At 37.9% G+C, this 27,573-nt stretch overlaps 1 protein-coding gene across 2 annotated transcripts in view; it reads right to left on the bottom strand.

Annotated features, from left to right (window-relative positions):
• The window catches only part of clstn2 (calsyntenin 2), a 209,173-nt gene that overhangs the window by 49,916 nt on the left and 131,684 nt on the right, over positions 1 to 27,573 (bottom strand). For both annotated transcript variants that reach the window (XM_034703752.1, XM_034703753.1), the window contains 4 exons: positions 16,314 to 16,509; positions 10,221 to 10,332; positions 9,931 to 10,027; positions 1,109 to 1,258 (listed from right to left, as the gene is read on the bottom strand). In XM_034703752.1, the coding sequence (XP_034559643.1) occupies positions 1,109 to 1,258; positions 9,931 to 10,027; positions 10,221 to 10,332; positions 16,314 to 16,509 (555 nt within the window). The remainder of the gene's footprint in view (positions 1 to 1,108; positions 1,259 to 9,930; positions 10,028 to 10,220; positions 10,333 to 16,313; positions 16,510 to 27,573) is intronic.

Raw genomic sequence — 27,573 nt, 5'->3', positions numbered from 1 at the left:
AGCTAGTGTAGGGTGCTAGACAGCAAGGTAGTAGGCAACATTTACAGTGCTCCAGGGTATTAACAACATTTGTAGTCATAATGAGTATGTCATTTTTAACATCACAAACTCAAATAGACTTTTTCGAGAAGTACAGTGAAATTATAGGCTCCCATTTATTTTCATTTTTGCTGAGTTAAACAAAAATAGGAAGAGCAGAAAAACTGACTAGCAAGTTTGGAACAACTAGCTTATTTGTCTTTTAGGAAATAACAAACCATAGAAAATTATTAGGAATTACCACAACCAACAAATAATAATAATAGTATAGTAATGGAATAGCTTTTTGTAAACATTGGGGTACATATGGGCCTAGGTGATGATAAATGAAAGACATGGGTAAAAAACAACAACAACCATAACATCTGTTTGAAGAACATGGGAAATAAGTTGACACAGTACATTTTGAAACTGAACAATGATAGATCACTTTGTTTTTATGTCTACTGACTGTCTGAGGTTTTCAAACTAAAAAAGCCACAGCTTTACAGTAGATATGGGTTTTTATAATAGAACCACTTACATGATGTTTTTAATCACTGTACTTATGAACTCTCTCCTTTACTGTAACTTGGTTTCTCTCTTTCCTCCTTTGAGTTTCCTGCCTAGTCTGTCTCCCTCTTTATTTCTGTCTTCCTTCCCCTCTTGTCTCTCTACGTCTTCCTCTTTCATTCCTGTGTGAGCTTGACTCCTAAGATGCTGTCAGCACTGACAGGTAAAGCAGCAGGGGAGACGGGCCCGCTCGAACGCCAAGCTGCTATAGCATGTTAAAGGCAGGAAAAAAATAGTCTACTTTCCCTCTGGAGGTTTTTGACAGGTCTTCTGATTTCCTCAAGAGACGCTCATTCTAAAACGAGACAAAATTCCCTCGAGGTAAAGCGTGTGCACAAAAGTTGCACTGCACCACCTGCTCCAATTTTGATGGTACTGTTTTACATTGTAGTATGTTTAAATATCATGTCAGGGCACTCCATAACAGCATAGCAATAAGTACATGTCTTTCATTTGCTACACTGTACATTGAAGCATTTGAAAGTATTCCTGTGGTTGTTGTTTTTTAATCTCTGACCTTGCCACCCGGGTTTGCACACAGGCTTGACATCAATATGCACTGCCACATCCTCCTTTGCCCTCTTCTGACCGCAGTCAAAGGCCGTCACCATGATCTTGTAGCTCTGCTGCTTGTCATAGCTCAGCCGCTCTGTGTTTCTGATGTTACCTAAAGGACACAAAGGAACAGTGAATTATAAGGTCTTGTGCTTATTTAACAATACCAAAGAAAGAAAGAAACCCTTTTCACAGTGCAAAACGGAGACTGACTTTCAATTAGGGAACCTAACACCTTGAAAACACAAGTGACTCTATGTGCTTATTTAAGCCTTTCAGTAAAAAAGTATTACGTTGGGTTGGAATATCTGAGTCCTTCTTTGAACAGTCAGTGTGAAATGTTAATGATGTATTATATTCCCATGTCACCCGGGTAACAGCCTGGGAAAGATGTGTGATAGAGGAGATGTGAGAGACCTGTGTCTTTTTATGGAGTACAGCCACAAGATAAGGTTAAAAACTAACAGTATCATTGCACAAGAGTAAACAGTACTGATAAAACATGTTCCAAAATCACAAGCATGAAACAAAAAATCTGAATGTTTCAGCTTCTTCTGGACATATGTTTGGAAGGGTGTATTTTTTGCTGACATCAAACTTTATTACAATCAAAAATAATGTTGTTCCCCTGTTATTCCACTGCTTAATTCTCTGTAGATCATTTAAATTGATTAAATTCCACATATAGCTCTCTTTCTTGATTGATTTCAATTTCAGCTACAAGTAGCTCTTAACAGAATACTCCTCCTGAGACGGAAAAGGGCTGTTTGCATTGGATGTTTAAAAGTGTTGAGGCCTGCACTTTATATTACTTTAATGAACATTGTTAATCTGCCTTTTTGATGTAATATACCCTAATTGTGTCAAAATGTATTGGCGCTTTTCATTAAGGCATTGACAGTACCACTTGTGAGTTTTATGTCTTTCAGACATTGTTTTTAGGAAGTGGTAATGAGCGGAGTGGTAGTGAGAAGGTGAACAGGACCCTGACACGGGATTCACAAGGATTCCATTGGCTATGAAAACCTACACACCCTACACTATACCACCAAATATTAGTTTCCAAAATAATTTTATTGACTTAAAAATGGTTACACTATTCTGTTGAAAATAGTCCAGTAAAGTCACAGTTTGAGCTGCATCCATAATAATAATAATAAAAATAATAATAACTGGTATTTATATTGCGCCTTTCAAGAAACCCAAGGTCGCTTCACAGGTCAGGTAGGGGGTCTGGGGGGTAGGTGGGGATAACACTATCTAATGGGGAAAGGCCTTGAGGAAAAAGTGTAACTGTTAACTCTGTAGCTGTCTTCAAATGGGCTAACTTAGCTGTTTCCTCGCATTAAACTGACCATTTCCACTGATGATGAAGTAAAACAGGATGAACAGAATTGATGCATCAGTGACACACCTGACTGAGTTTTTCAGCCTTGTCGCCGTCAAGAGTCTGTGACATTGCCTTCTCCATTTATCAGCCCTTAAACACTGCTGTATCCCATATCGTGTCACATTGAGAGACTTCATGAGCCATCAATATTGTATATTTCTTCGTCATGTCATACAGGGTTTTTTTTTGTCTTTAATGTATAATCTGTCCTAGCTTTTCCTCACTGCTGTGATCTCTTCTCTTGGTTTTCTAAATAAACTAGATTTCTTTCTGCACCTTGATATGATTACAGTCCAGTTTAATAGGCGCTGCATCCATAGCATCTGTGTGTTCTTCATTGCAACAGTGTTCTGTCCTTTATGCCAGTAAAGTGACAACACATTGTTAACAAACTATATTTAAATCCCTTTCTATTTGCTGTATGCCTTTTTCTTCATCTGAGAGCTGTGTTATTGTGATATAAAGTCAATTAGTGCTTAAATAGAGAAAATGTGACATTGAATAGAGTCAATATGAACAATATCATTAAAGCTGTTAATGCTGAAATATAATAAATGTATAAATAGGTGGCCTTTAGAAAGTGATTTATTTTGAATTTATCAGAGGTTAATTGAACGCATATTGTGGGGAACTAACTGTGTAACAAAAGACATGGTTGTATTAGTGTCTGTATTAAAGGCTGATGGAATAGGGTGTTTCCTTTTTCAAAGCTATGTTAAAGTCAACAATGGACCACAACAAGATCATTAAGGGGTTTCTTACGTTGATCGTAGGCTGATTTAGATTTGAATAAAGATATTAACTTTAAAGAGTAGTTTAAATTTGCCGTACTAATTACTGTGAGCATGTCATTCTGTCCGATTAGGTTTCCTGAAGGAAAACACGTCATGAATTGATCTTTAGTTTTGTTTTTGCCTTGTGTTTCATGCACTGTTTGTGTTCTGTTTAAGTTATCCTATGTCTTCCTTGTGTTCTCGTTTTGTATTCTCATGTATTTTCTTGTGTTTCTTAGTCTAGTCTGTGTTTCCTGTTTTATTTTGTAGTTCTTGAACCCTGTGTGTCCACTTTAGCTTTACATCCTGCACTTGTGTGATTCCCTTGTTAATTAGGCTGATTTGATTCACCTGAGTCCTGTGTTCCACACCTGTGTTAACTACTTTGTGTATTAAGTTTCTCTGTTTCCCCCGTCCTGGGTTGCATCTTTTAAGTCTTCCTTGTGTTCTCTGTGTGTTTCTTTTTCCCAGTGTTTCCTTGTTACTTAGACATTTAAGTAAGTTTCGTTTGTACCATTTTGTTCTTTTATAATTAAAATCTTTATTTTTCTGAACATGACTCCTCCTTCATTTTCCCTATCCTGACAAAACATTTGAGTTAAATATCCAGAATAAGAAATAGAAGCAGAACTAGATTCTTAAGACAAAACCTTATTGAAGATTATTTAATATTTGTAAAAATGTAGTTTATAAAACCCCCAAAAATGCAGTAATTTATTGACCTTCAAAGCGCAGTATGTCGTATTTCTCTCACAAGTATGCCAGTGCTTACTGTTTGTTTTACATTATGTAAAAGATGATAGAAACCACAGTCCAATCATAGTGACCTGAAACAAGTAGTTAATAAACAGTCTGAAAAAGTACTAGTTCTAAATTGACTTGCTAGAGCAGGGGTTCCTAAAGTGAAAACATAGACAAATATAGTAGCTCAACTTGAAATAAAACCTTGAAAATAAAAAATAGAAGAAGAAGAATTTTCTGCCTTTCTTTTTGCCAGATGACTCCTAAGTTCAGGGTTAGTGAACAGTGCATTATCAAAAGCATGAGTAGCAGCAGGTTAATTCATAACGGCACAGGAAACACAGCCACATGCTCATATAGGGTGGATGATTTTCTGCAGACCAGCTAAATTAAGCCACATTAAATCACTTTGAGGGACAGTGGGGGTCGCGAGTCTTTGGCACCTATATTTTGGGGGTCGCAAGCTGAAAAGGTTGGGAACCCCTGTGCTAGAGAATACATCCAAGGAGTACTGGTACAATAATTCTACACTCTGCTGCACTGGCTGATCAGCTGGCTGTTAGCAATGCAGCAGAGGGAAGGCTGTACATAGAGGAAAACACCAAAGTAGAAAGAAAGTAGGACTATAACACTTTCAAGATGATGATAAATACATTATTCATAAGTGAGACTTTAATACAGATGTTCCTGGAGATAAACAATAGGTTTGAAATAATGTCATATTCCTATTTCGTCTAATATTTTCTGTGTCAGTCATCGTCGTCACTGCCTGTCTCCGGACCTGTGAGGACAGCCAAAGCTATTTCTGTAGTTTGCATCTGAAGGCTCGGCTGGATGAAAGGCTGTCATTTTGATGGCTGTCACAGAGAGAGAAGAGGAGAGAAAAGGGGAAGAAAAGAGTGGTAAAAAGAGGGGGAGTCCAGTGGAGAGGAGGAACAGTGAGCACAGAGGGAATCAGTTCAGAGCACAGCAGAAAAGAAAAGAAGAGAGCTGAGCTGGAAATGTCAGAGGAAGAAAGGTGCTGAGGTCAGAGACAGACAGTTCTTACAAAAGTCTCCTATAGCGACTATTTGATCCACAGCTGGTGTGAAGCACAGAAACAGTAATGGCTGTGGATTATCTATGGTTTGCCCCTTTTTAAACAACTAAAAGCTTGATAAAAAAAAGTGTTTATACTGTAAAAAATAGTCAGCTATTTGAGAACTTTGATGATTCATGCTTCTCACTTTTTCAATCTAAAAAATAAATTATTGGCTGGTTGTAACCTCTTAAATGTAATGCTGCCTTTGTAAGAAAGGAAGTGCTTGCACACTTTTATTGATGCAAAATAAACAGAAAATGTACACAGATGAAAGATGCAGATGGCTTGCCATTATCTCTATTCTTCTTTTCAGGATTTTGTGTTTGTGTTCCCGCCTGTCAATCAAGTCAGCGGTGCCTCTCATTATGCAATACTAGGAATCTTGACATCTTCTAAACTTCTGCATTATGAAAAATGTCACCCTTGTGGAGTGTGTGCGGAAAGAAAAATTAGCTATTCAGACTAAACTCATTTTTTGTACCAGGCTGTAAACATGTTTATTTCTGCTGTAAAGATTGGCTTTTTTGAATTGGTGTATATGTGGTTTCTGGTACTTCCTGAGCCAGCCTCAAGTGGACACTCATAGAACTTCAGTTTTTAACACTTCTGCATTGGCTTCACTTCTCACAGCCAGAGGTACCACTCAGGAAAGACATGTGGCCAAGAGCCCTGGCTAGGAACAAGCAACCACTGCAACAAGGACTATGGGGCGGGGCACTTAAACTGCCAGATGAGCCATCTCTTTTTTGTGTTTTTTTGAAAGACTGAATACTTGATTTTAGTGTTTGGGGGTCTGTTCAGGACAAAAATAAACTGGACAAGGCTATACTGGTAGGTGAGATAACAGTGAAGAAAACCTGCAGAACTACTTACACTATGCACAAAAGAATTGAGCTCACAGGCTGTGATCACAAGGTTGAAGTTTACATTGGAAAGACTTCCCTAACTATGCTTATATGATGTATTAATGGTGTTTCTGTTTAATTTGAATTACCTTCATTTTTTAATGATCTATGTGGAGAAAAAAATCACCCAGGGGAGATAAAGCTGCTGTTTATTTGGTCTCTGTCATTTTTTATGTCAATTCAGAGGCTTTGGGTTTTCGACTGTTTGAAGATGTCACTAAAGTAACAACGATCCCTTATAGAGTCAAAACTTTGAGAATGAATTACACCTTAGAGATAGCAAACTCATGAGCAACTCCACCTCTGCACACTTTTAAGGCTCAACTGTTTTCTTTAACATTCAACCCTGTTTGGAGAAAGAAATTAAATTCTGCGAACAGCTGATTTAAAGTTGACTATACTATGAAAACATTTTTACAAGTCAGTAGTAAATGTGATAAAAGGGATGTGATAACACACCTCATTTGGACTGAAGCAACAATGCAAACAATCTAAACGATCACAATGTGTCTCACTCTAATTCAAAACAGCTTCATAAAGTGGATCTAAAGAATGTGCTGTGTCTTCAGTTCCTCAAAAACAATACTTTTGTGCCCGGGAGGAAATCAAATCAAATGAGTCAGGCTGTGAAATACAGTGAGTGAAAGATCAGGAGGTTAAACTCCAAAAGAAATGAGACAAAACAATAAATATTACCCCCAGGGAGATAAAGGAAGCAGTGTGTCTCTCTGTCTGATCTATTGGCAGAATTCAGCACACAAAGCCCTGCAGCCTGCCTTCAGTTTGGGTTATGCTGCACTCAGATCAGCACAGTGTGGATGTGGAAGCTCAGGGAAGAGGCAGTGCAAATCCCATAGCTGGAATTTTTTTAAAGGCAGACAGATATGCTCAGAATAGCTCTTAATCAGAACAAAACATTACTACTCTTCACCAGTCAAATAGAACTGGGGTAAAGTCTCAAACGAACAAAATAAACACATCAAAAAAATTGAGAAAGAGAAAGTCGGAGTACGATGGATCAGGCTGCAGGCATCATCTGAGCTGCACACCGAATAATAGCTACCTCAGGGATGACATTATTGCAGTAAACTTTGGAATAAGCCCCTTTTGTATACTTGTTTGTTCCTCTTTGGGACATTTCTATTAATGTAATCACAGAAATGCGTTTGGAGTACATTGGTAGTGAAATGACTGAATCAGTGCGCTGACTACATGCAAAAATACATTACAAAATAACAAGTGCAGTACTTACTGCGCATACTACATACAAACCAACAGGGTTTTGCTGCAGTTTGCTCATGAAAAATGTGTGAGGATTTGCCAAATATTCCTCCTCGATTTTATCTCTTTACTCAATATTAGTTTCCGTTCAGTGTCTGCCACTATTCATCTCTGTGTTCAATCGTCTCTTTAATGTCTATCTTTAGTAGAGCCTGTTCATGCTCAGACAAGGATCATCTGGTTCAGACCATACACAGAACATATGCAAATTTTAGCCGAAGAATAGCTTTATGCTTTCGTCAGGGCATTAACCATGCTGTTTGTGTTTCAGTGCGGTGAGAGCACGGCTGCTTTACATTAACTACTTGTCTGAAGTGAGGTTTCTTTAGAGTTTGAGCCATAATGATAATTCATAGTGATTACAACTATCTTCTGTCTTCTTTTGTTTCAGTAGAGAAAGCAATCATCAAAAGGTCCATTGAGTAGATGACTCTATTTAGATTTGATTTCTGTGAGCTTCAAGGATTTTGTTCCTTTCCTGGATTAAAAACTTTAAAATGAATTCAAAAGAGAAATAAAAGTCATGACTAATGATGTGTTACTTTTATTGCCCTCAGACAAATTATAATGAAAGATGTCATTTCAATTAAACATCTGCAAGCTAAATTAAATGTCCTATCAATGTGGTTTTCTCACTGATCTAATTAAATGCTTCTGCCTTTAAAAATTGAATCCTTATGTAAAAAGGTTATAGCTTTTTCGAGGTTTATTTAGTACTAAAGGCATCCCATACTAATTTACATTGCTGCCTAGAGGAAGTACCAAAATAAAAGCTTCATAAAGCGATACAAACGTCCCAACCCTAGTCTGTCAGTACTGAATCCTAAGGGTTACTAGCTGGACTACCCGCCTTAAAAATGTTGAAAAGACAGTTTTGGAGGCCATAAAGAGATTTCTCAATCTTCAAAGACAATAGTGACCCAGTACAGACAAGCTAAGTTGCTGTTGCTAAGTCTGTATCGCTTTAAGAAGCTTTTATTTTGCATATTAGCTAAATGTTTCTGATCGCAGAGCAACATTTAACATTTAAAATTTAGATTTAACAATCAGCAATTATATTTAACATTTACAGTGCCTTGCAAAAGTATTTATACCCCCTGAAATGTTCAAGAGTGCTTCATGAGATGTTCAAAGCTTTGGATATGTTTTCATAACCTAAACCCGCTTAAAATTTCTCCACAACTTTTTCCCTGACCTGTCTGATGTGTTCCTAAGTCTTCATGATGCTTTTTGTTCACTAATGTTCTCTACCAAACCTCTGAGGCCTCAACAGAACAGCTGTGTTCATACTGAGAGTGCAGGTGGACTCTATTTAATAATGAGACGAATTCTGAAGGCAGTTGGTCGCACTGGATTGTATTTATGGGTATCAGAATAAAGGGGGCTGAATACATATGCATGCCACACTTTTCAGATTTTTGTCAGTAAAAAATCTTTCATACCACATATAATTTTCAGTCCACTTCAAATTTATGCGCCACTTTGTGTTGGTCTATCACACAAAATCCCAATAAAATAAATTTAAGTTTGTGCTTGTAACATGACAAAATGGGGAAAATGTCAAGGGGTATGAATACTTTTGCAAGGCACTGTACATTTATATTTAAAATTTCAATTTAACATTTAAAGGCCCTGTGAGGAGTTTTGAACTGGCTGAGAAACAGACTGAAAATGATACAGATGCCTCTTTATGACCTTCAATAGCAAACAAGATCATCAGCAACAACACTGACACCTTCTTTGTTGTCATTTTTAATGCCTGAAACTGCTCTGAGGGGGTAGGTATCAGACCAGCTGATGGACATCTCGCTTCAGAAACAGCCTTTATTTGACTGTTTTCATGGAAAATAATCACATTGCCTTATAATGTTGACTGTTAAAAGACATCAGGATGAGAGTTTTGTTGAAAACACTACTTTTGCATGTATAGGACAAAAGATAAGAGGTATCACTTTGTGCACAATGGGGCGGCAGAATCGATACAAAACAAAAGTTCCTCCCAGCAGCTTTAACATTGATATTAAGATTTAACATTAAGATTTAAGATTTAAAATTTAGATATATATATATAGCATTTGGATTTAACAGTGATTGTAACTTAAATATATTTTCCCACCAAAATTAAACGTGAAGAAGATCACAAATATTGCTCTAAATGTGATTAAAAAAAAAAGTGACTTTTAAAAAGTCACACAACGTTCTTATGACGATTTGGAGCTAAATGTGGAGAATTGTTGCTGTTATTTTCAGTGAGCATAACTTTACAAACAGCGCCCCAATAAAATTCCATTTAATAGTCATTGAAGTTTTTTTTTGTTAATACTTTGCTCCCATTTTCTGTTAAAAAAACAGTCCAAGTCAAGTGCTCATGTCCTGCGTTAGATTTTTAATAAGTGTCCCACAAATAATGGCCCTTCACTGTGATTGAATGAAATTAAAGCGGTCAATGAATAAAGCTAGCAGGAAATCAAACTGACCCTCGCTCTGCTATTCTAGGTTCTCTCTTGCAAACTCATAGTACATCACTCCTAATCACATCAGCAATTATAACTGTGGTCCAGTGTCCACTCAGCCAAGCCATGTTCAAACACACACAAAAGCCTCCACACTTACCATTGCGGTCTATGGCAAATGGCGTCCCTGCAGTCACAATCTCATAGTTGCAGATTTGGCTGTACTGTGGTGAACAGTCTTGGTCCCAAGCTTCCACCTTAAACAGGCGAATATTTTTTTTTTATTACTGGTTTAACAACACTTAACAGAAAGCAAAATGTTAAATGATCCAGAATGTTTAACTAAAATTTCGATATGGTTGATCAAGCATTCAATTAACAATATAAAATGTTACAAATGGGACTTCAAATGACATACATTATACATTTTTAATCATAAAATCTTTATACCTGTAAAATGCTGTCGTAGATCTTGCCCTCTGTTACTGATGCCTTGTACAGCATCTCCCTGAACACAGGGCTAAACTCATTGACATCATCCACCTGGATGTGAACCACCGCTCTGTGTGGAGCAAGGAGTAAAGGAGAAGAGGAGCAGGGAGAACATGAAGGAGGAAGGGTACACAGTAAGTAGAAAGAAGCAAAGATGGATGCAAGAAAGTGAAGTGGAAATGATTGATGAAGAAAAAGATTTGTTAAGTTGCAGGATAAGAAGAGATGGATGAAGGTAGAGAAGAGAGGAGAAAGAAATCTCTTTAAGTCATTAGAGATGATTAGAATTAATTAGGAGCTTAGGTTTTTCACTGTTTATCTTAAGAACAGCAGTTAGCTGTGGGAGGAGTGTGAAAAAAATAGTTACATGCTTCAGGGAAAATAGATACATTTATGAAAACAGGATCGAAAAGATCCAATTAAAAAAGTGCCACACATAACAGCTTGTCTATTGGTATTTCTCTGTGGAATTGTTAGGCATTAATATCTTGCAAAAGTTTTATTTCAACAGGCTTTTGACCCATGCACACCCAGAGAAGATCTTGGACTACAAGACAGTGAGTCAAGATTAATATTTTCTCTATAATTTCCTTTCAATATCTCCTTCCTCCTCACTCTGATACACATAAATACAAAAACATCTGCTGAAAGGGGCTGCTGGGGATATTAATAAAGCAATCAGATAACATTTGTGCACTAAAGTGTATAAATGAAGCAATCATTTAGATGCATCATGAAGTTTTTCCTCACCGGTGACCTTCTCTGACAACAACTCGTGGTGTATCTGAAGAAGCACATCTGGCTAATTAATGACATTAGCTTAATGAGGCCTATTTGGTATGTCATGCAGTGATAATGTCACACACACACACACACGCACACATACACACACACACACACAGAGAAACACACACAGACAGAGAAACACACACACACACAGCTCCATTCATCATCCTCTGGTGAAATTCATCACAGATCCCTGAGCTGATAAATTTCTCTCCCTTTAGTGGCGAGACTGCAGCAGCTTATTTTAGCATCTCCCTCTCGTCTCTGACTGAAGCAGCATAGACTTTGATTTGGTACTGTCCACATCGGTCTGTCTGTCTGTCAATCTTACTCACACACCACTGTCACATACACATACAGAGACACATAAAGTTGATGGGCTATTAAGGGGACATATCATGAGAACAGAACTGAAAGTCTTAGCTGTCACTTTGAGCGTCCAGAAAAATCTCAACGAAAGAAATAAACTGCAAAGACAAATACAGTTATAGTCAAAAGTAACTTTTCTTCAGACCTTTTAGTTTAGTTTTATATACTTGTAGGAAACACCTTAAATTGCTTATAGAGAGGCCTTATATTATAGTGTACATGATATGAGATATTTCTCATTTTGCACAAGTTACAGTCAGGAGGTGTTAAAAAATACAAGCAACACAGAAGTGCAAAAAAACTGCATTTTCAGGAGTGTCAACTTGAGGTTGGTTCTTTTCTTGTACACTCTTCACAAAGGCTGAGAGTTGTGCGTACATTTGCACAACTACAGGCCTGGCTGATTTGACTGACAAGCGGTCTCAACATAGCTGTTTGCCAGGAGGCGAAGCCTGCCTTGGCTCCACTTCTCTGCCTGTGATTAGGTTGACCAAAAGCTTGGTTGAGTCAGCATTTCCACATGACAGCCACAATCACTGGCCCTCAAAATGCCTCTTTAACCCTCTTGTTATGTTGCAGGTCAAATTGACCCAAGTTCAAAAATCTAAAACAAATTGTTAAAAGTATTATTTCGTTATGAAACTTCTTCTTCTTGGCTTAATTACCGTACACAACATATACAATGAAAATGGCTCATTTCACACATTTGCAATATGTCCTACATTTGCACAACATAAAAAAAATAATCAAAATGTAAAATAAAATAAAATAAACAAAAATCGATGTCATGTAAAAATATTGTATTTATATTTAAGGCTTTTCAATGTCCATTAAAAAAAGTTTTAACATTAATTTTCATAAAAAACGAGTGAGTTATCCTCATTGAACCATAATCTGTGAGACTTAAAGAACACCATTGCACTAAATATTGATTTAAATGGTTAGTAATGGAGTTAATAATGAGATTTTAAAAAAATTTATTGGGATTTTTTAGGGTTTGGACACTTTTGGATCATTAATGCCCTGGGTCAAGATGACCCAGAACCATTATTGCTGTTCCAGAGAAACAAACATAACAGGAGGGTTAAGAAAATAATTTGTCATTCATTCGTCATTTTCTTTATAAAAAGACACCAAGAAATTTGAGTGCTACAGAGGGGCTGTGTCGCCCTTGAAGAAATGTTGTAGTTCCTGAAACACTTTTAGATTTCTAGCTATTATTGGTCAATTTTTATTACCATGATTTAACTTCCTGCTAGAGCACATCTCAGGGGTCTGCAGCATTTAGACAGGCAGTGCTTGCTGTGGAGTTAATTGCAGCCAATAATTCAGAGGTAGCCAAGAGGCAATGTTGTGAGTTGCCGTATTTAAGAAGAGGGAAGTTAATGATGAAACCTACTGTACTTCGACCATGTCTTTATCGACCCTGTTTTAACTTGGTGTTTGGACACACTGCAGAAGAACAGTTAAATGACTCAGTACAGACGATCCTAAATCATGAAAGAGCAAACATAGAAGCTAATACAACATCCAGAAATCCAAATTCAAAGCACACTTCTCACTCTCTTCTTCCTTGGGGTGTCTTGAAACAAATGTTAGACACATTTTTTTCCCTCTTTATAGTCAAGTATAGTCATCAGAGAGGAAATAGTCATTAATATTTTGCTTGAAAATTGTGAATAACAAAGTGAGCAAGCATCATTTTGCTTTTTTGTAGAGTTGGTAGAGAATACCTTAAGCACATAATGTCAGCTCAGCAGAATAGGCTGCTGTTTTGTTATTTCAATGTTTTAGGTTTAATTAACAGTCAAACCGATGTCATGTTTTAGTGATGTTGATTGAATACATAGTTGACATTTTTAAGGTGGACTTATGGCTGTTGCTCTTCAGCAAAAAGTTTAATCAGAGTAATTTGTGCAGCTGCCTCTTGACTTTTTTTTCCAAGTTTTGAGGTGCATTTATGTTTTTACGTTAGTTTTCAGTTATTATATTGTTGTCCACCCACTTTAGATCTTACTGTGACAGCTAAACAAGTAAGGCAAGATAGATGGTAATAAGCAGTATGTGACAGCTTCAACACATGCTCTGACAATCACCATCTTCAAAAGTGATTTTGTAGGCATCATGAAGAAACTGTCACAAAGAGAAAGGAACAGACAGTTTAAAAAGATGTGAAGTGAAAATGTTAGTGACAGTAAGATTTTGTGTCCAAATTAATAAAACAACATAATTGCAAAACCACTCCCCTTAAATCATCTAAACACAAACTTAAAATTTTACTGTTAAGAAGATTTCGAAGCCAGTTATTTAAATCAAATTATGCAGTTAAATATTCATACAATTCGTTAAGCCAACTGATACATCGAAAGTTCAGATTTTGAAAGTTGAGTTTCTTGCCAGTCTAAGTGTCTCCAGTCAAGATCCCAAGTGGTTTGTTGGAAAAAATATAACTGTAAAACTCTTTGGAACCAAACTTTGCTCTACATGTGGAAAGTTTTCTCGCTGATTTCATGTCCCAAGAGTTTCTGTAAATACTATTTTACACCACGAAAGATTGAATAACTACTATGTGATGTCGAACTGTTGTTACGCTCATCATCCATCTTTTCTTTGTTTGTTTGGTCTTGGTTAAACTGGTTACTCCATGGATGTGTGAGGAGGCCCAGCAGCCAGGAGAGAGAGAAAAAACAATGCTCTGCTTAACGGATAGAAAAGTTACACAGTATTTGCTATATAAACACATATACCATCTCTCTTGGCCAAACTACTGCTTGGTGATGGAAAATGTGTTTCCATGTAACACTCTTGTTTTTTTTAAGATATATTTTTGGGCTTTTTTCGCCTTTATTGTATAGGACAGCTGAAGAGAGGCAGGAAATTTGGGGAGCAGAGAGGGGGGAAGACATGCAGTAAATGGTAGACTGGCCGGGAGTCGAACCGGTGACCTCTCCGACGAGGACTATAGCCTCCATACATGGGACGCTTAGACCGCTAAGACACCAGCGCCGCACACTCTTGATTTTTAAGAGGAAAGTCTACTTGGAATTTCCAAAAAGTGTTTTGGTATAACAGCAAAAGCCAGCGTATATACCAGTGGTCCAGTGGGCTAAATCATAATCATAACCATGGACTGTATAAAACATGGATGTAGTTTCAGTGATGTCCCTCATTAGTTTCTTAAGAGAGGTTTTGAAGCCAATTGATGGTGATCACCATAATGGAAATACTGACTTAACCAAGCTTTTGATCAACCTAGAAACAGAAAAAGAGGAGGTGATCAGGTGGGCTTTAAGTCGACTTGCAAGTAGAAACATTGCGCCCACCTTTAAGACAACTCAGTCAAAACCCTTATTATAAAAAATGTATGACTTAATAAATTATATACATGCCCAAACTACTTTTAGAATCAGGCTGTAGTACATAATATCTTCAAAATAGATATATAATTTTATTTTTGACTGAATAAAATCATCTTAAAAATAATAATTATTGTAAAATGACTGGTTTATGAAGTACAAGGCTATGTAATAAGTAGCGATGATGTATCATAAGCAAGTAGTTATAGCAACCCACTCCCTGAACAATATCCCTTATTAGTCTTAACCATAGACTGTATAAAAAATGGACGTAGTATCCGTGACGTCAACCATCTGTTCCTGAGCGCTGTTTTGAAGCGGATCCCAAGCAGGTGCCATATTGGAAAAGCTGAACACAACCAAACTTTGTCCGAGCTAGTGTGAGGTAAAGAGGCGGGCCTTGAGCCTCCTCGCTAACCGCTACAGGGTGCCCACCTGTCAATCAAGTCAGCCATGTACTTATTTGGGCAAAACTCAAAACCTTCATACCTTCAAAAATACAGAGTTATAAAAAAAATTCACACCCCTTACAGTGTGTGCTGATAGAGAAATTAACTACACAGAACTGAATCGTTTTTTGGACCAGGCTGTAAACATGTTTATTTCTGCTGTAAAGATCCTCTTTCTTGAATTGGTGCCTGTGTAGTTTCCGGTGTTTCTGCAGCCAGCCTCAAGCGGGTACTCGATGAACGGCAGCTTTTAACACTTCCACATTGGCATCATATTTTCAGACCCGAGGTTACCTCATTTCAAGATCAGTAGTAACAAACATTTGTTAAACTAAAAATCTTTGAGACCAAATTAAATATGGAAAAACCATAGACTGTATAAAATATGGACGTAGTATCTGTGACGTCACCCATCTGTTTCTGAAGAGCTGTTTTGAGACCAATTGTCAACGGCAGCCATATTGCTTCTGTCGAGCCAGTGTGACGTAAAGAGGCGGAGTTTGAGCCTCCTAGCCAACAACTGCAGTGTTCCCGCAGGCAGCTGTGCCTCTCATTGGAAGACTTGTAATCTCAATATCTTCAAAATTGCTACGTTAGAAAAAAAGTCACCCCCCTCACAGTGAGAGCACATCGAGACATGAGCCATTCAGACTACACTCGTCTTTTGTACCAGGCTGTAAACATGTTTATTTCTGCTGTAAAGATCGGCTTTTTCCCATTCATGTGTATGTGGTTTCCGGTACTTCCGGAGCCAGCCTCAAGCGGATCCTCGATGAACTGCAGCTTTTAACACTTCCGCATTGGACTCGTATTTTTAGACCGGAGGTTGCCGCTTGGGAAAAACTATACATTAGAGACAGATTTATATCTTTGGGTTTCATCTTTCACTTCCATCAAATCAGAGCATGATGTTAAATAATGTGACATGAGGGTAAACCACTTAATATTTGTTATTCTTTGGTCTATGTTGAAACAAAATAAAGATGTCTGGCTAAAAATACACATATACAGTCAAAAACAGTCTTATACTGTCTTATTGGCAGCTGAATCAATGTACCTACTACACATGACATAAACAATAGTTGGCTTACTTGTGTGATTTCTTCCAGTCTGCCCCGTTGGCTCCGGCCCCACAGTCGTAAGCCTGGATGATGAAGGTGTACTCTTTCTGGCTCTCACAGTCCACTGGGCTGCTGGCTCTCACCACTCCTTCTCCTGATGTACGATTCAACACCACCGCCTCAAATGGAGCATCTGTGCCATACACCTTAAAGGCACAAATCTCCCCTAAAAAACAAAACAGAAAGGAATTTTAGAAACATGATGGTTGACTTAAAAGTAACTGGCAATGTAAATAATTAAAAATGTATAAGTCTGTTGTGGGAATGAGGAATATAAATTAAACTTTTCTTCACAAGTCCTCACTTTATATCTACTGCATACACAAATTTCATGAGAGGCAAACATGAGCTAAATACAAAAACAGTGTTAAGACAGTCAGAGAGAGGAGAAGAGATAAACATCAAATGAAAAGTAGAGCCAGTACTTAGGAACTACGACTGGGTGTATCAGGCAGACTTCTTGAATGTCCCTAATCTTTAGCCCAGACTAGTTAAATAGAGGAAAAAGGACAAAAAAGAGAGAGCCCAGAGACAGAGTGCTTCAACACGTCTGTTCCCATCAGAGGGTGAAAATGTTGCTCAGCATGCAGCTCATCAGGGAACACATTGAGGATGCTTAGTGCTGAATTTGGAAGAAATCAACAGTCTGAAAGTGCACTTCATTTAAGGCAGACACTCTGCACAAACAACCTCTAAAATCATGAGCATGGGAAGACATTTCCAATAACTGAACTTTTTTCTTCCAGTCTTTTTTTTATGACACTGCTGTTGAAATGTTTTTATTTTGCTCCGATGGCTCCCTCCTTTTCTGCCCCTGTCATTTTCTAAACCCAGCAGCAGTTCAGATACTTGCAGATGAATCAAATTATGGGTAATGAAGTAGAAACTAACAATACACACTGCTGACATTTTTTTTACAACACTGCTACCACTTCAAAAGCCAGTCTCATTTCAATCCATGGCACACAGCTTGTGTGGTGTAGTTGAACCTACAGTGGGAAACTTTAATTTAGGGTAGGTGACATTAGTTTAAAAATGGGCACTCCTCATCTTGACTTTATCCTGTCAGCATTGGAAGTGTCTGTAACAAAAAATCTCTTTGAATCTTCGGAAAAATCTTGTGAATCCTCGTTTGTGTGATGTAACTTGCTTCATCTGACACCAGCCTGATGGCTGAGGTAACAAGCATTAAAAATTACAATCCATATAAGGTCAATCTCTCCACTGATTATCTCGTTGAGCTTTTATAAGGTCATATCAAGGCATTTGTATTACTCTCAGTCTGTTTCATAATCAGCTGAAATCAACTCACAGGAGCTTTGAAGCACCTGAATACCAAAATCCTTAGTATAGCTTGTGGCGTATAGGGTGTAGTCACACAATGATACAAATTTAAAAGGTTATCCCATTTCCTTATACTGTCCTGATATAAAGTTAGAATTGGGCATGATTCTGCTTCAGTTTTTGTCACAAAATTACCATATAATCAGGGGAAAATCACTGCACATATTCAGCTGTTTACATGGAGCATTAGCTTTCCATATCAGTCGAGTTTAAACCAACGTGGCTGATGAATGTCTCTGGCATGTGTGATAACTATCAGTATAATGGCACTTAATGGGATTAGACCATAGTATCTAATATTACTTTAAATATGGTTTTCATTGTTGTTACTTTTACATTTGAATGTACGTGTATTGGTTTGATGGTTGCATGTACACATTTTTACGCTTTATGAGTGCACTGCTGCCAAACTTAATTCAGTTTTATTACACTACATTCTTGATTCTGATCAGATCTAGGCAAGGCAAGGCAAGGCATGTTTATTTATAAAGCACCATTCATACAAAGAGCAATTCAAAGTGCTGTACAGAGTTAAAAACAAAAACCAGAACAGTAACAATCAACAAAAACACACAGCAAACACTTCAAACATTTACATTTTATATGCGGCCAATTATGTTTGATCTACTCTCTCTCTTTACTTATGTAACTTAATGTATATAATAAATAGTGTTTGGTCTTATTATTTATTTAAATTAGGAGAAATTATTATAAATAATCAGCCCCCTTCACTGCTCTGAAGTCCGTAACTTGCAGTCTTCTAAACTCCATTACACAGGCGATTAATTCTCAACAACATCAGGGACAACCTGATCATAAATGTCATATCAAATCAATTAATGCAAAGGAGTCCAGAATATTTCACCTCTGCCCATTGGTAGTGTGGCAAAAATGTTTCTTTTTGGCTTAGATTGGTCTTGAGAGTTGGGGAATAATGACAGTTGGTGGGCACAGATGTGAGAGCAGCATGAGGAGCTGCTGGGCCCCCGACCATCTCTGAAAGAGAGAAGTAGAGCAAGATGTGCTATAACACTTGCTTTATCTGATATTCAACCACATAAGATTAAGTATATGTTGCTAGTCTGTGTTGTTTAAAATAATTTCTGTGGCCCACAAGAATGAGTTACAGTAACATGGCTCCAGAAGTCTCTAGGGAGGGCCTAAAAAAGATCACCTTTGACCTAGGCAAAAATATGAGACAGTGACAGCTGACATCTCTGTCATACTCAGAACAAGGTTTTCATAAATGGAGTCAAATAGCAGCTAACGTTAAACTCGTATTGAAGAGTCCATATATGTGCATGTTTGGAGGACACCCTCATTCTAATTTGAGTGCACCTGTATAGTATTAAAGCCAGAAAGAGACAGAAGAGAGGCGACTTCATCTGGCTCGGTTGTCCCCCAAGCAGTCGCAAAGCTTGTTACTGATGCTGATGCTGTTTGATTGTAATAAATCTAATTACTATTCAAGCTGGCCAGTGTCACGAGGTTCATTCTACATCTGCACATCACAGGCTGTTAAGACATGCCATTACCTTCAGTGAAAATGTTCAGTTTAATTTTGAAATGTAACAAATAGGCAGGCCAATGTTTTGACTTAACCATGACTTTAAAATGTCAGTTCATCTATTTATCTATCCATCTATCTATCCAAATATGGCAAAAATTGACATGGGCTGTATTACACTGAATACCATGATGTGTCATTGTTGTAGGCTTGACCAGGCAGCTGTCAATCCAAAAAATATTAGATGTACCTACAGATAAAAACTGGGGGTTTCAAATAGTTATGATTATTTATCGCTAAATGAGGCTTACATTTGATATCGTGTTTACTTTTACTATTTACTACAAATTTCAGATTAAGAAAACTGTGCCATCTTAACAAAAGGGTTCCATTGTAAGTGCAGTGTGTATTGTGTTTGCCTTACGTGTGTTATTGTTGTGTTGATGCGTTTGTGAGTCTTGTATCATCCACAGAGTTCATCCTCTGCACAAGTGTTCATTTCAGGGATTTGGGAAATCTCTTTGCAGAGGGAACAAAAAGCTGCAGTGCTGCGACCCTGTGCTGGCTGATATCTCAGAGAATACAGCGGGACACAGAGGAAACAAAGAGCTACCTTGCTTTAGGATTTTGCCTTCCATGCGCAAACCTTGCTGACAAATACAAATTTCCCTCTCACACTGGCTTCGTTCCACTCCTGCTCGCCTTGTCTTCGTATCCCATCATCATGCACAAAGTCTTTCCACTTATTTTTTCTCCCTGACTTCCTTTTAACCCGATTCAACTTTTCAAATCCCCTCCTTGGTGAAATAACGATGCTGCTGAACAAAGCGAGCTTCAGGGTTTGATCCCCAACCAATTTTTAAAGAAGCTTGGCCCTCGTATTTGCCTCTTTGAGATGTTGCCTACAGCAACAGCAGGACTTGGTTTGCAGGTATAGAAAAATAATAATAATAAACATAGCAGTATGGTGGCATGGAAGGTGGCTGATAAGCACAGCCTTGATCTGCCAGCTCAAACACATTCATACACATAGACTGAGCAAATATGCTCTTAGATAGGACCACAGAGAAAGAGGACCTGGTCCAGAAACTAACAGTGACTATAATATACTGCTGCATCCCCTATGCATAAACACTGACTTAGTGGTTTGGAGCAGGAAATAGTACCTCCACTTAACAGTTTGGGGTTGAATGCTGATCCATTTTCCACTCCATCTGTTGTGGCAAATTCATTTTTCTGGATTACATTTTTATAGGAAAATGCAACATAATCATAGAGGGAAGGAAAGATAGAGAGAGCAACATGATGAAGGAGAGAGAGAGAGAGAGTGAAAGAGGAGGGGGGTGAGAAGGAATTTGATGTGCCAATGTATATGTAAATGGTAATGACAGAAATTTCAGATGCATTTCTTCTGTGTCAGCAAACGTGTACTTCTCACACACACACACACACACACACACACACACACACACACACACACACACACACACACACACACACACACACACACACACACACACACACACACACACACACACACACACACACACACACACACACACACACATGCTTCCTTTCTGGACACTTAGTTTTCTTCTCCCGAGCCCCACCAGAGGAAACACTGTAATTTCACCCTGCTGTGGCACGCGGATGAAATGAAGTCTAATCTTTTGGCCTATATGTCATGAGGGAATGGGGGTTGCTTTTCAAAGTAAATATCATAGATTTTGGCTGTGGGGAGTTGGCCATGGCACATTGAGAGTGAAGTGGAGGAGTCAGCAAAATGTTTCAATAATAGCATTCATCTAAAATAGATGGCACTCCATAGAAAGCCTTAACAGAGTACACTGCATCTATAGAAAATATCAAGCTGTCAGGGAGCGGGTATTTCAGGGGGCGTTAAATTGCCAATATAATAGAGACAGACAAGATGGATAAAATTAATGAGAAAATGATTCCTCACAAAGTAACATGCTGTCACAGGGGGCCCTATAAATCTATGTATTCCCACCATATGTAACAGGACTTGACAGAGCATTTAATTTTTCAAAAGTTAATTTCTCTGATTTTTGATTTAGGCAATCACTTTGACTCCATTTTAATGAACTTCATTATGAAAGTCATAGCTTTTTTCAAGGGCTATAAAATGGCACTGTCAAAGTGTTTCCAATAAGGTTTCAATCCTTAAAAAAGAAGTGACACATGGCATGTTGCACTTCTTTGCTTGGTAGACTTTAATTTGTTTCACTTGGCTGGGGTGATGCTCCACTTTCTGGGTTTTTTAAATGCCTAATATTTAAATCTGTGCAAGTGCTTTTATTGAAGCTGGTTCTCAATCAGATTTTGATCCTTTTTCTCAATTTGGTTAGATTGATTTTCATTTCAAGCTCATTGAAAATGAATTAATACTAGGGGTGTGAAATATTGACACACAGCCCTAGTATTGATATTGTTTTGCTGCGTACTATAGCTGGTTGGTCGTGGTCGACCGCTGACTCCTGAAGCTTTTCATATTCTCTATATTCTGTGCAGTGGTAAATTGGTAGATGGTGAAACAAGGTAGCTGAGGAGCTGTCATAACAACAACCACTTTCAAATACTGTGCAGATTGGCATATTTTCAGCAACATCTGTCTTTTTGAAGCCAAACCACCTCCGTGCGAGTGAGCATGATTTAATCTGACAACCTTTATTCAGAGATTTGTGGTGTTTGGGTTTTGTCTTCTGGCACTGTTTGCTCACTCATTTATAACATCAGCCATGCAGGCAGCTATTCTAGCTTTCTCTGAGAGAGATCAACTTTAAAAACCACAGATGTTATTAAAAGCATTGACAATGGGTCTATTCGATTTAATCACCGCAGTACACCAGCATGCACACATCGACACACCATTAAAGTTCTTATTTAGAACCATTTCTTTCTTCAAAAGCTCTAAAGCTGTCTCAAATGGCAAGGGTGACCTTGTTAAGACAATGAAAAAAGAACAGACAACTGCACCGACATACTCATTAAATACAAGACAAAAGTACAGTTGTACAGTATCAAAAGACAAACTGGGATCATGACCTCTGATTTAAACTAGCTTTTTTTCAGCTTCAGGTGCAGATTTTGTGAAATCCCCCCTGATTACAACAAGAAAGCAACGTGAAGAATACATGCTGATTAAGTCCTTTGGGTTAGAGAGGTGCAATTTTGTATCATCAGCATACAATTAAACAAATGTGTCATGCTGTCCAGTGGTACAACCTATGGATACCATAAGAGGAAACCAGTTAGGACTATAGCTTTGAATTTATATCTTGAGGTTAATGCTCCTCCAGATAACGATGCAATATGTCACCTTCTTTCACCTTTGATTGTAGTGCTACTACAGACTGCACTAAGACATGGACAAGAACAATGGTCCCAAAAAAATGAAACAAAACATCTGGAGTGCCACCTACTGGCAATTTTTTCAACTTTTTTTTGCAATGATGTATTTTTTTTTTTGTACTGATTCATATCTGTTTATTTTTCTGAAAAGTTTAATTTTAAATAGTTATGTGATGCTTTGAAAAGGTTTAAAAAATTAAGATTGATAACTCTGTTGACAAATACAAGTCATGTGGTACTGTGTGTCTAGCTTAGCAATGTAGAGAAGAAATTGCAAGAGAAAACGTAACAAACCCTCACAAAAGAGTAATGCACCAAATGACTATCCCGTGCGTACACTCAAACAAACACAAACCTTGTCGCGCTGTGGTCAGTACCTGTATACAGGATCTCTGTTGTTTTATTTGTTAAATGTCTGTTTTGGTGGGGCCCTGGTGGCCTAGCGGTCTAAGCGCCACACGTATAGAAGCAACAGTCCTTGGGTGCATCTCAAAGCTCTAAACTGCAGTCTCCTGGCTCCTCGGCCGAACCAGAAGTAGTTACTGATGCGCCATTTTAACTTGCGTCCCAAAGCTCTAAACGCTGCTGGAGGAGCGAGAAGCGAGGAGCGAGGAGCGAGGAGCCTGATCGGAGGAGGGATCTGATCGCAAACTGTGATCCATAATTGCGTAACCAGCACAATAGATCAGCGCTGATCTGGGAAAGGGGGTGGATGTGGTGGTTTGGACGTCACCTTTGGTGGAAGGACAGAGAGATGCCATTTTTCTTCCATTTTTATACAGTATATAGCCAATGACTATTCAGCAAATTTTAAGGAGTGACTTCCAAAGTACTTCATGCCTCAAGCGAACTGTGTATCCCAGTAAAAGCTGAACCTAGAACAGAAAATTCAGTCAAGTTAATTCCCGCTCTTCTTAATCAAGTACTTGTGTCTCCATCTGCTGTGTCTGTGCCTGTTTGTCTGTCTCCACGTAGAGCATTATACATGTAAGCTTGAGTGTGAAGATTTGACTGTGGGTGTGTGTATGTGTGGTGTAAAACCTTGATTAAAGTGAGTCTCTAAGTAGACAGACTATAAGCCCTGATTCCTTCACTTCCTGGCTTCAGTGCTGAGCTCACAGTCACCCATGTTCTCCTCTTTAATTAAAGACTGGATTACACTTCATCCCTCTACTGACCAACAGATACACCCTAATGACACTCACATACACACACAAAAAACACACGTAAACAATAAAAAGCTCTGGGAACACATAATTCTTAACAGAAAACAAACACATTCTGTATTTTATTAACATTGAGAACACTTTGCATCAAACTCAGACTTTTTTGAGGATAGAGGGCTTCATTAAAGCGGCTCAAATTTTAATTAAACTTTATTGACTCTGCTTTTGCTTTCCTCAAATTTTTTTCCCCTTGCATAATGAAAAAAGCTACAGCTCTATCCACACAAAGCCATCCTTCAGGGAAGCAGGCAGTGTGTAGAAAAAAATCCAAACTTCTATTAAATGAGATTATGTTTTCTCTAAAGCACATCAAAAAGTAGTGTTTAATATATCACAGGATCTTTGTTGAGGGTTGTGTTCTTCTGGGGGATTCTTTTGTGCATTTTGTTGTAGATAAAAGCTGTTTTTCACCATGCGTGATTTCCTAACTTCAGATATCCCCGTGGCAGCTGGAGCACATGGCTGTATATGACTGAGCAAACAAGGGCATGTGTTACGTCTCTTCTCTTGCTCTGGAGTTTTATTTGCTCAAGCTGTCCCACTAACTTCTCTGTCAGGATGAAGTTTAGACTGCAAAACTTTTAGCCTTGTTCCTGACTGTACATGTTTCTGGTCATGAAAACCTCAAACAACTTTGACTTAAGTCTTATTCTGTCTGAACATGATCTCACAGAAATGAATTGATCATGAACCCTAACTCCATATTACTTAGCAGTGACACAGTCAGTTATGTTACAGAACACCCTGCATGAGGCAAAGTTGCGTTACTATTTATTAATTACTGTTTCTTGATTTATTAAATGTGAGTGTTAAATAAGAAATGCTAATTGTAAAGCAGGGAAGAATTGAAAATCAAACAAAATTTGGAAGCACACATTCGGGTTTACATGTTCCTTTAAAAAAGTGAATAATAAAAAAACGTACACAGAACTCCAACCCTGTCTACGCTATGTAACCTTAAAATAGAAACATCTGAAAGTTTCTGCCTCTTTAAGGGAGCAGGGATGCAAATTATTCATTGTGACTTTTTAAAGGGGCAACTGTAATTTTCGCACCAAGTTGTCAATTATTTGTCTTCCAATATCTACAATCCTCAGAAAAAGTTTGGAAAAATGATTTTGGTCAATTATTCCCCCCCCCAAAAAAATGTGCCAAAATCCCCTGCAATATTCTCCTGTTGGTATTCACTCTTGTTTTCAGTTGCTTGGTTGATTGTTTTGTTGCACTCTCCCACAGCAATAAGGAAAAAATAACACAAGTTGGCCATTTTACACTATTCACTTTACATCATCAGGGACCTCAGCGGCAAGTGGAAGATCAATACGCAGCCACAACAGCTTGGCACCTTCTCCTCATGCTGGTCACCAGCCTGGTCACATTTTGCTTTGGGATGGCATCCCATTCCTCAACCAGGAGTTGTTGAAGGTCAACCAGCGTGGTTATGTTGGTCACTCTAGCACGCCCTCACAAGTGTTCAATTGGGCTGAGGTCTGGACTCATGGCAGGCCATTCCATCCTCTCCATTTTCCAAATTCTGGAGGTAGTCTCTGAGAAACCGCACTCTGTGGGGAAGAGCGTTGTCATCCCGGAGGATGAAGTTAAGTCCAACATTCTGGAGATATCAGGTACCAGTCATACACCTGTGACTGGCACACACCTGGCAGCACTTGAAGTTCAAATCAAAACTGAATACCAACAGGAGAATATTGCAGAGTATTTTGGCCCATTTTTGGGAGGCGCCACCCACACGTTAGCTGTGTTGCTCATTCCCCGAATGCAAAATCCTTATAAGTTATACCTTGTTGTAAAGGTGACTAATCAGGCTTTCCAACGATATATAAAACCCCACCAATTGGCATTATTAAAGGGGAGAAATAAGTGACTGAAATGTTTCAAGGCTTTTTTTGAGGAGTTTATATCTATATATATAATGATGACTTAAACAATTGTGCATTGACCAGTGGGTTCCCCAGTAAGCATTGGAAGGCAATATTTCAAATATTCCATGAAAGAAATGATAACACATATGCAATTGTTATATAAAAATATAATTTGACTCTTTTCATTTCAGGTACATTTTGAACATACAGTATCTCAAGAAAGAAAAATTTGATTGGGGAGCCATTCAATTTCCCATGGACCCACTTGAATCACTACGAGCCGGTCCAGGAGAGTACTACACTGAAAAGCTATCAACATCACAGGAATGTCAACTAAGCATTTAGTATCGTCTGTTTTCTTAGGACCCTTAAATGTATGGCAAATTTCCACTCAATTACTCAGATGCTTCATAAAACCTTTACAAATTCAAGACCATCAGATTAAAAAAATAAAAAAATCTGACACTGCACGACCGGATGTTGTGCAGTGACGTCATCAAACTGCGACTTGCGCGCTGTTGATATGCAGATGCAGAGAGTCAGACCAGGCGCTTGTCTGTTTCAACTAATACCTTAACGTGCTTTATTTTATATTGTATGTATTGATTTAAAGCTTCTGAAATATTCAAGGAGAGTACTACATTGAAAAGCTATCAACATCACAGGAGTGTCAAATAAGCATTTAGTATCTTCTGTTTTCAAAGGACCCTTAATTGTACAGCAAATTTACACTCAATTACTTAGATGCTTCATAAAACCTTTGCAAATGCAAGACTGTCAGATAAAAAAAGAAAATAAATCATTTTAAAGAAACTGTATTGTCCTTGAAAAAAGGAAGAATCCACATACTTACACGTTTAAAGACTGTCTTGACACTTTAACCAACGAACCAGAGTTCTTACAAACATATGAACCTGGACATAAAAAGAAGGAATACAGTTGTGTTGTAATTAGAGGGAACACATTAATTTCATTTACACAGCTTCCCTTTTAATTTGTATGAAAACACCCCACTAAGATTCAGTTATAGTGAGTTCATCTGCCTCAATTGTGTTTTGAAATGTGGGTGTAATAAACAGTACATCTGCTTTGTAATGAATCTGCTCTTATTTACAATATTGAAATCTATTATACTGGCTGAACATGAAAAATAAATCTTCTCCCTCTAGCTGTGTTGGTTGTAGGGTATTAAAAACAACAAATGAGTTACCACAACATTCTACTTTATCTCTTTTTCAGTTGGCTGTGATATTTATCTCTCCTATCTCAGGTTTCTTTTTTGTTCAGGACATTAAGGATATTAGCAAACTATAAGTCAAGTTGTTTTAATGGTGTCACTCCATTACATTTTTTAACTGGCTTTTAAATCTATGCTCAAAGATGGACTTCACATCACATCATCTTAAGAAAAAAGGAGATGTTGCTTGTATCAGAATGTATTGATAAGAAATTGTAGACGTGTTAGTTAGAGGTCACTATTGAGTTATATTCAAAAGTACCCATTACATAAAAATCTGCCTGTTCACCCACATAGTCACCCACATTTGTTTAGTACAAACAAATACATACAGTATGGACTAAAAGCTCCTCTTACAAACAGACACCCACTCAAAGGCACAAAAATAAACCACAAGCAGCCTATAGGTACATTTCCAATCATTCATGTTCGCTCAAAGCTGAGATAGAGAACAGAAAATAAATAGTAAGTGTAACATCTATATCTACTGTGGAGAAATAAAATTCTCAATCAATTTCTCTTTAGTCTGTTTTAATCTGAAATTCACTGTGTGTGTGTGTATTTGACCGAGGCAGCCTCTGTGGGCACCAAGTCAGAGAGAGACATGCAGGAGCAATTTATCAGAGTCCTGCTGGGCTCCTTCAGATAGCCCACCACTTTCCTA

This window comes from Notolabrus celidotus, chromosome 15 (assembly GCF_009762535.1).
Source record: "Notolabrus celidotus isolate fNotCel1 chromosome 15, fNotCel1.pri, whole genome shotgun sequence".
Lineage (NCBI taxonomy): Eukaryota > Metazoa > Chordata > Actinopteri > Labriformes > Labridae > Notolabrus > Notolabrus celidotus.
Note: the sequence above shows the minus strand (reverse complement) of the source record. Positions and strands in the feature narration are given on the sequence as shown.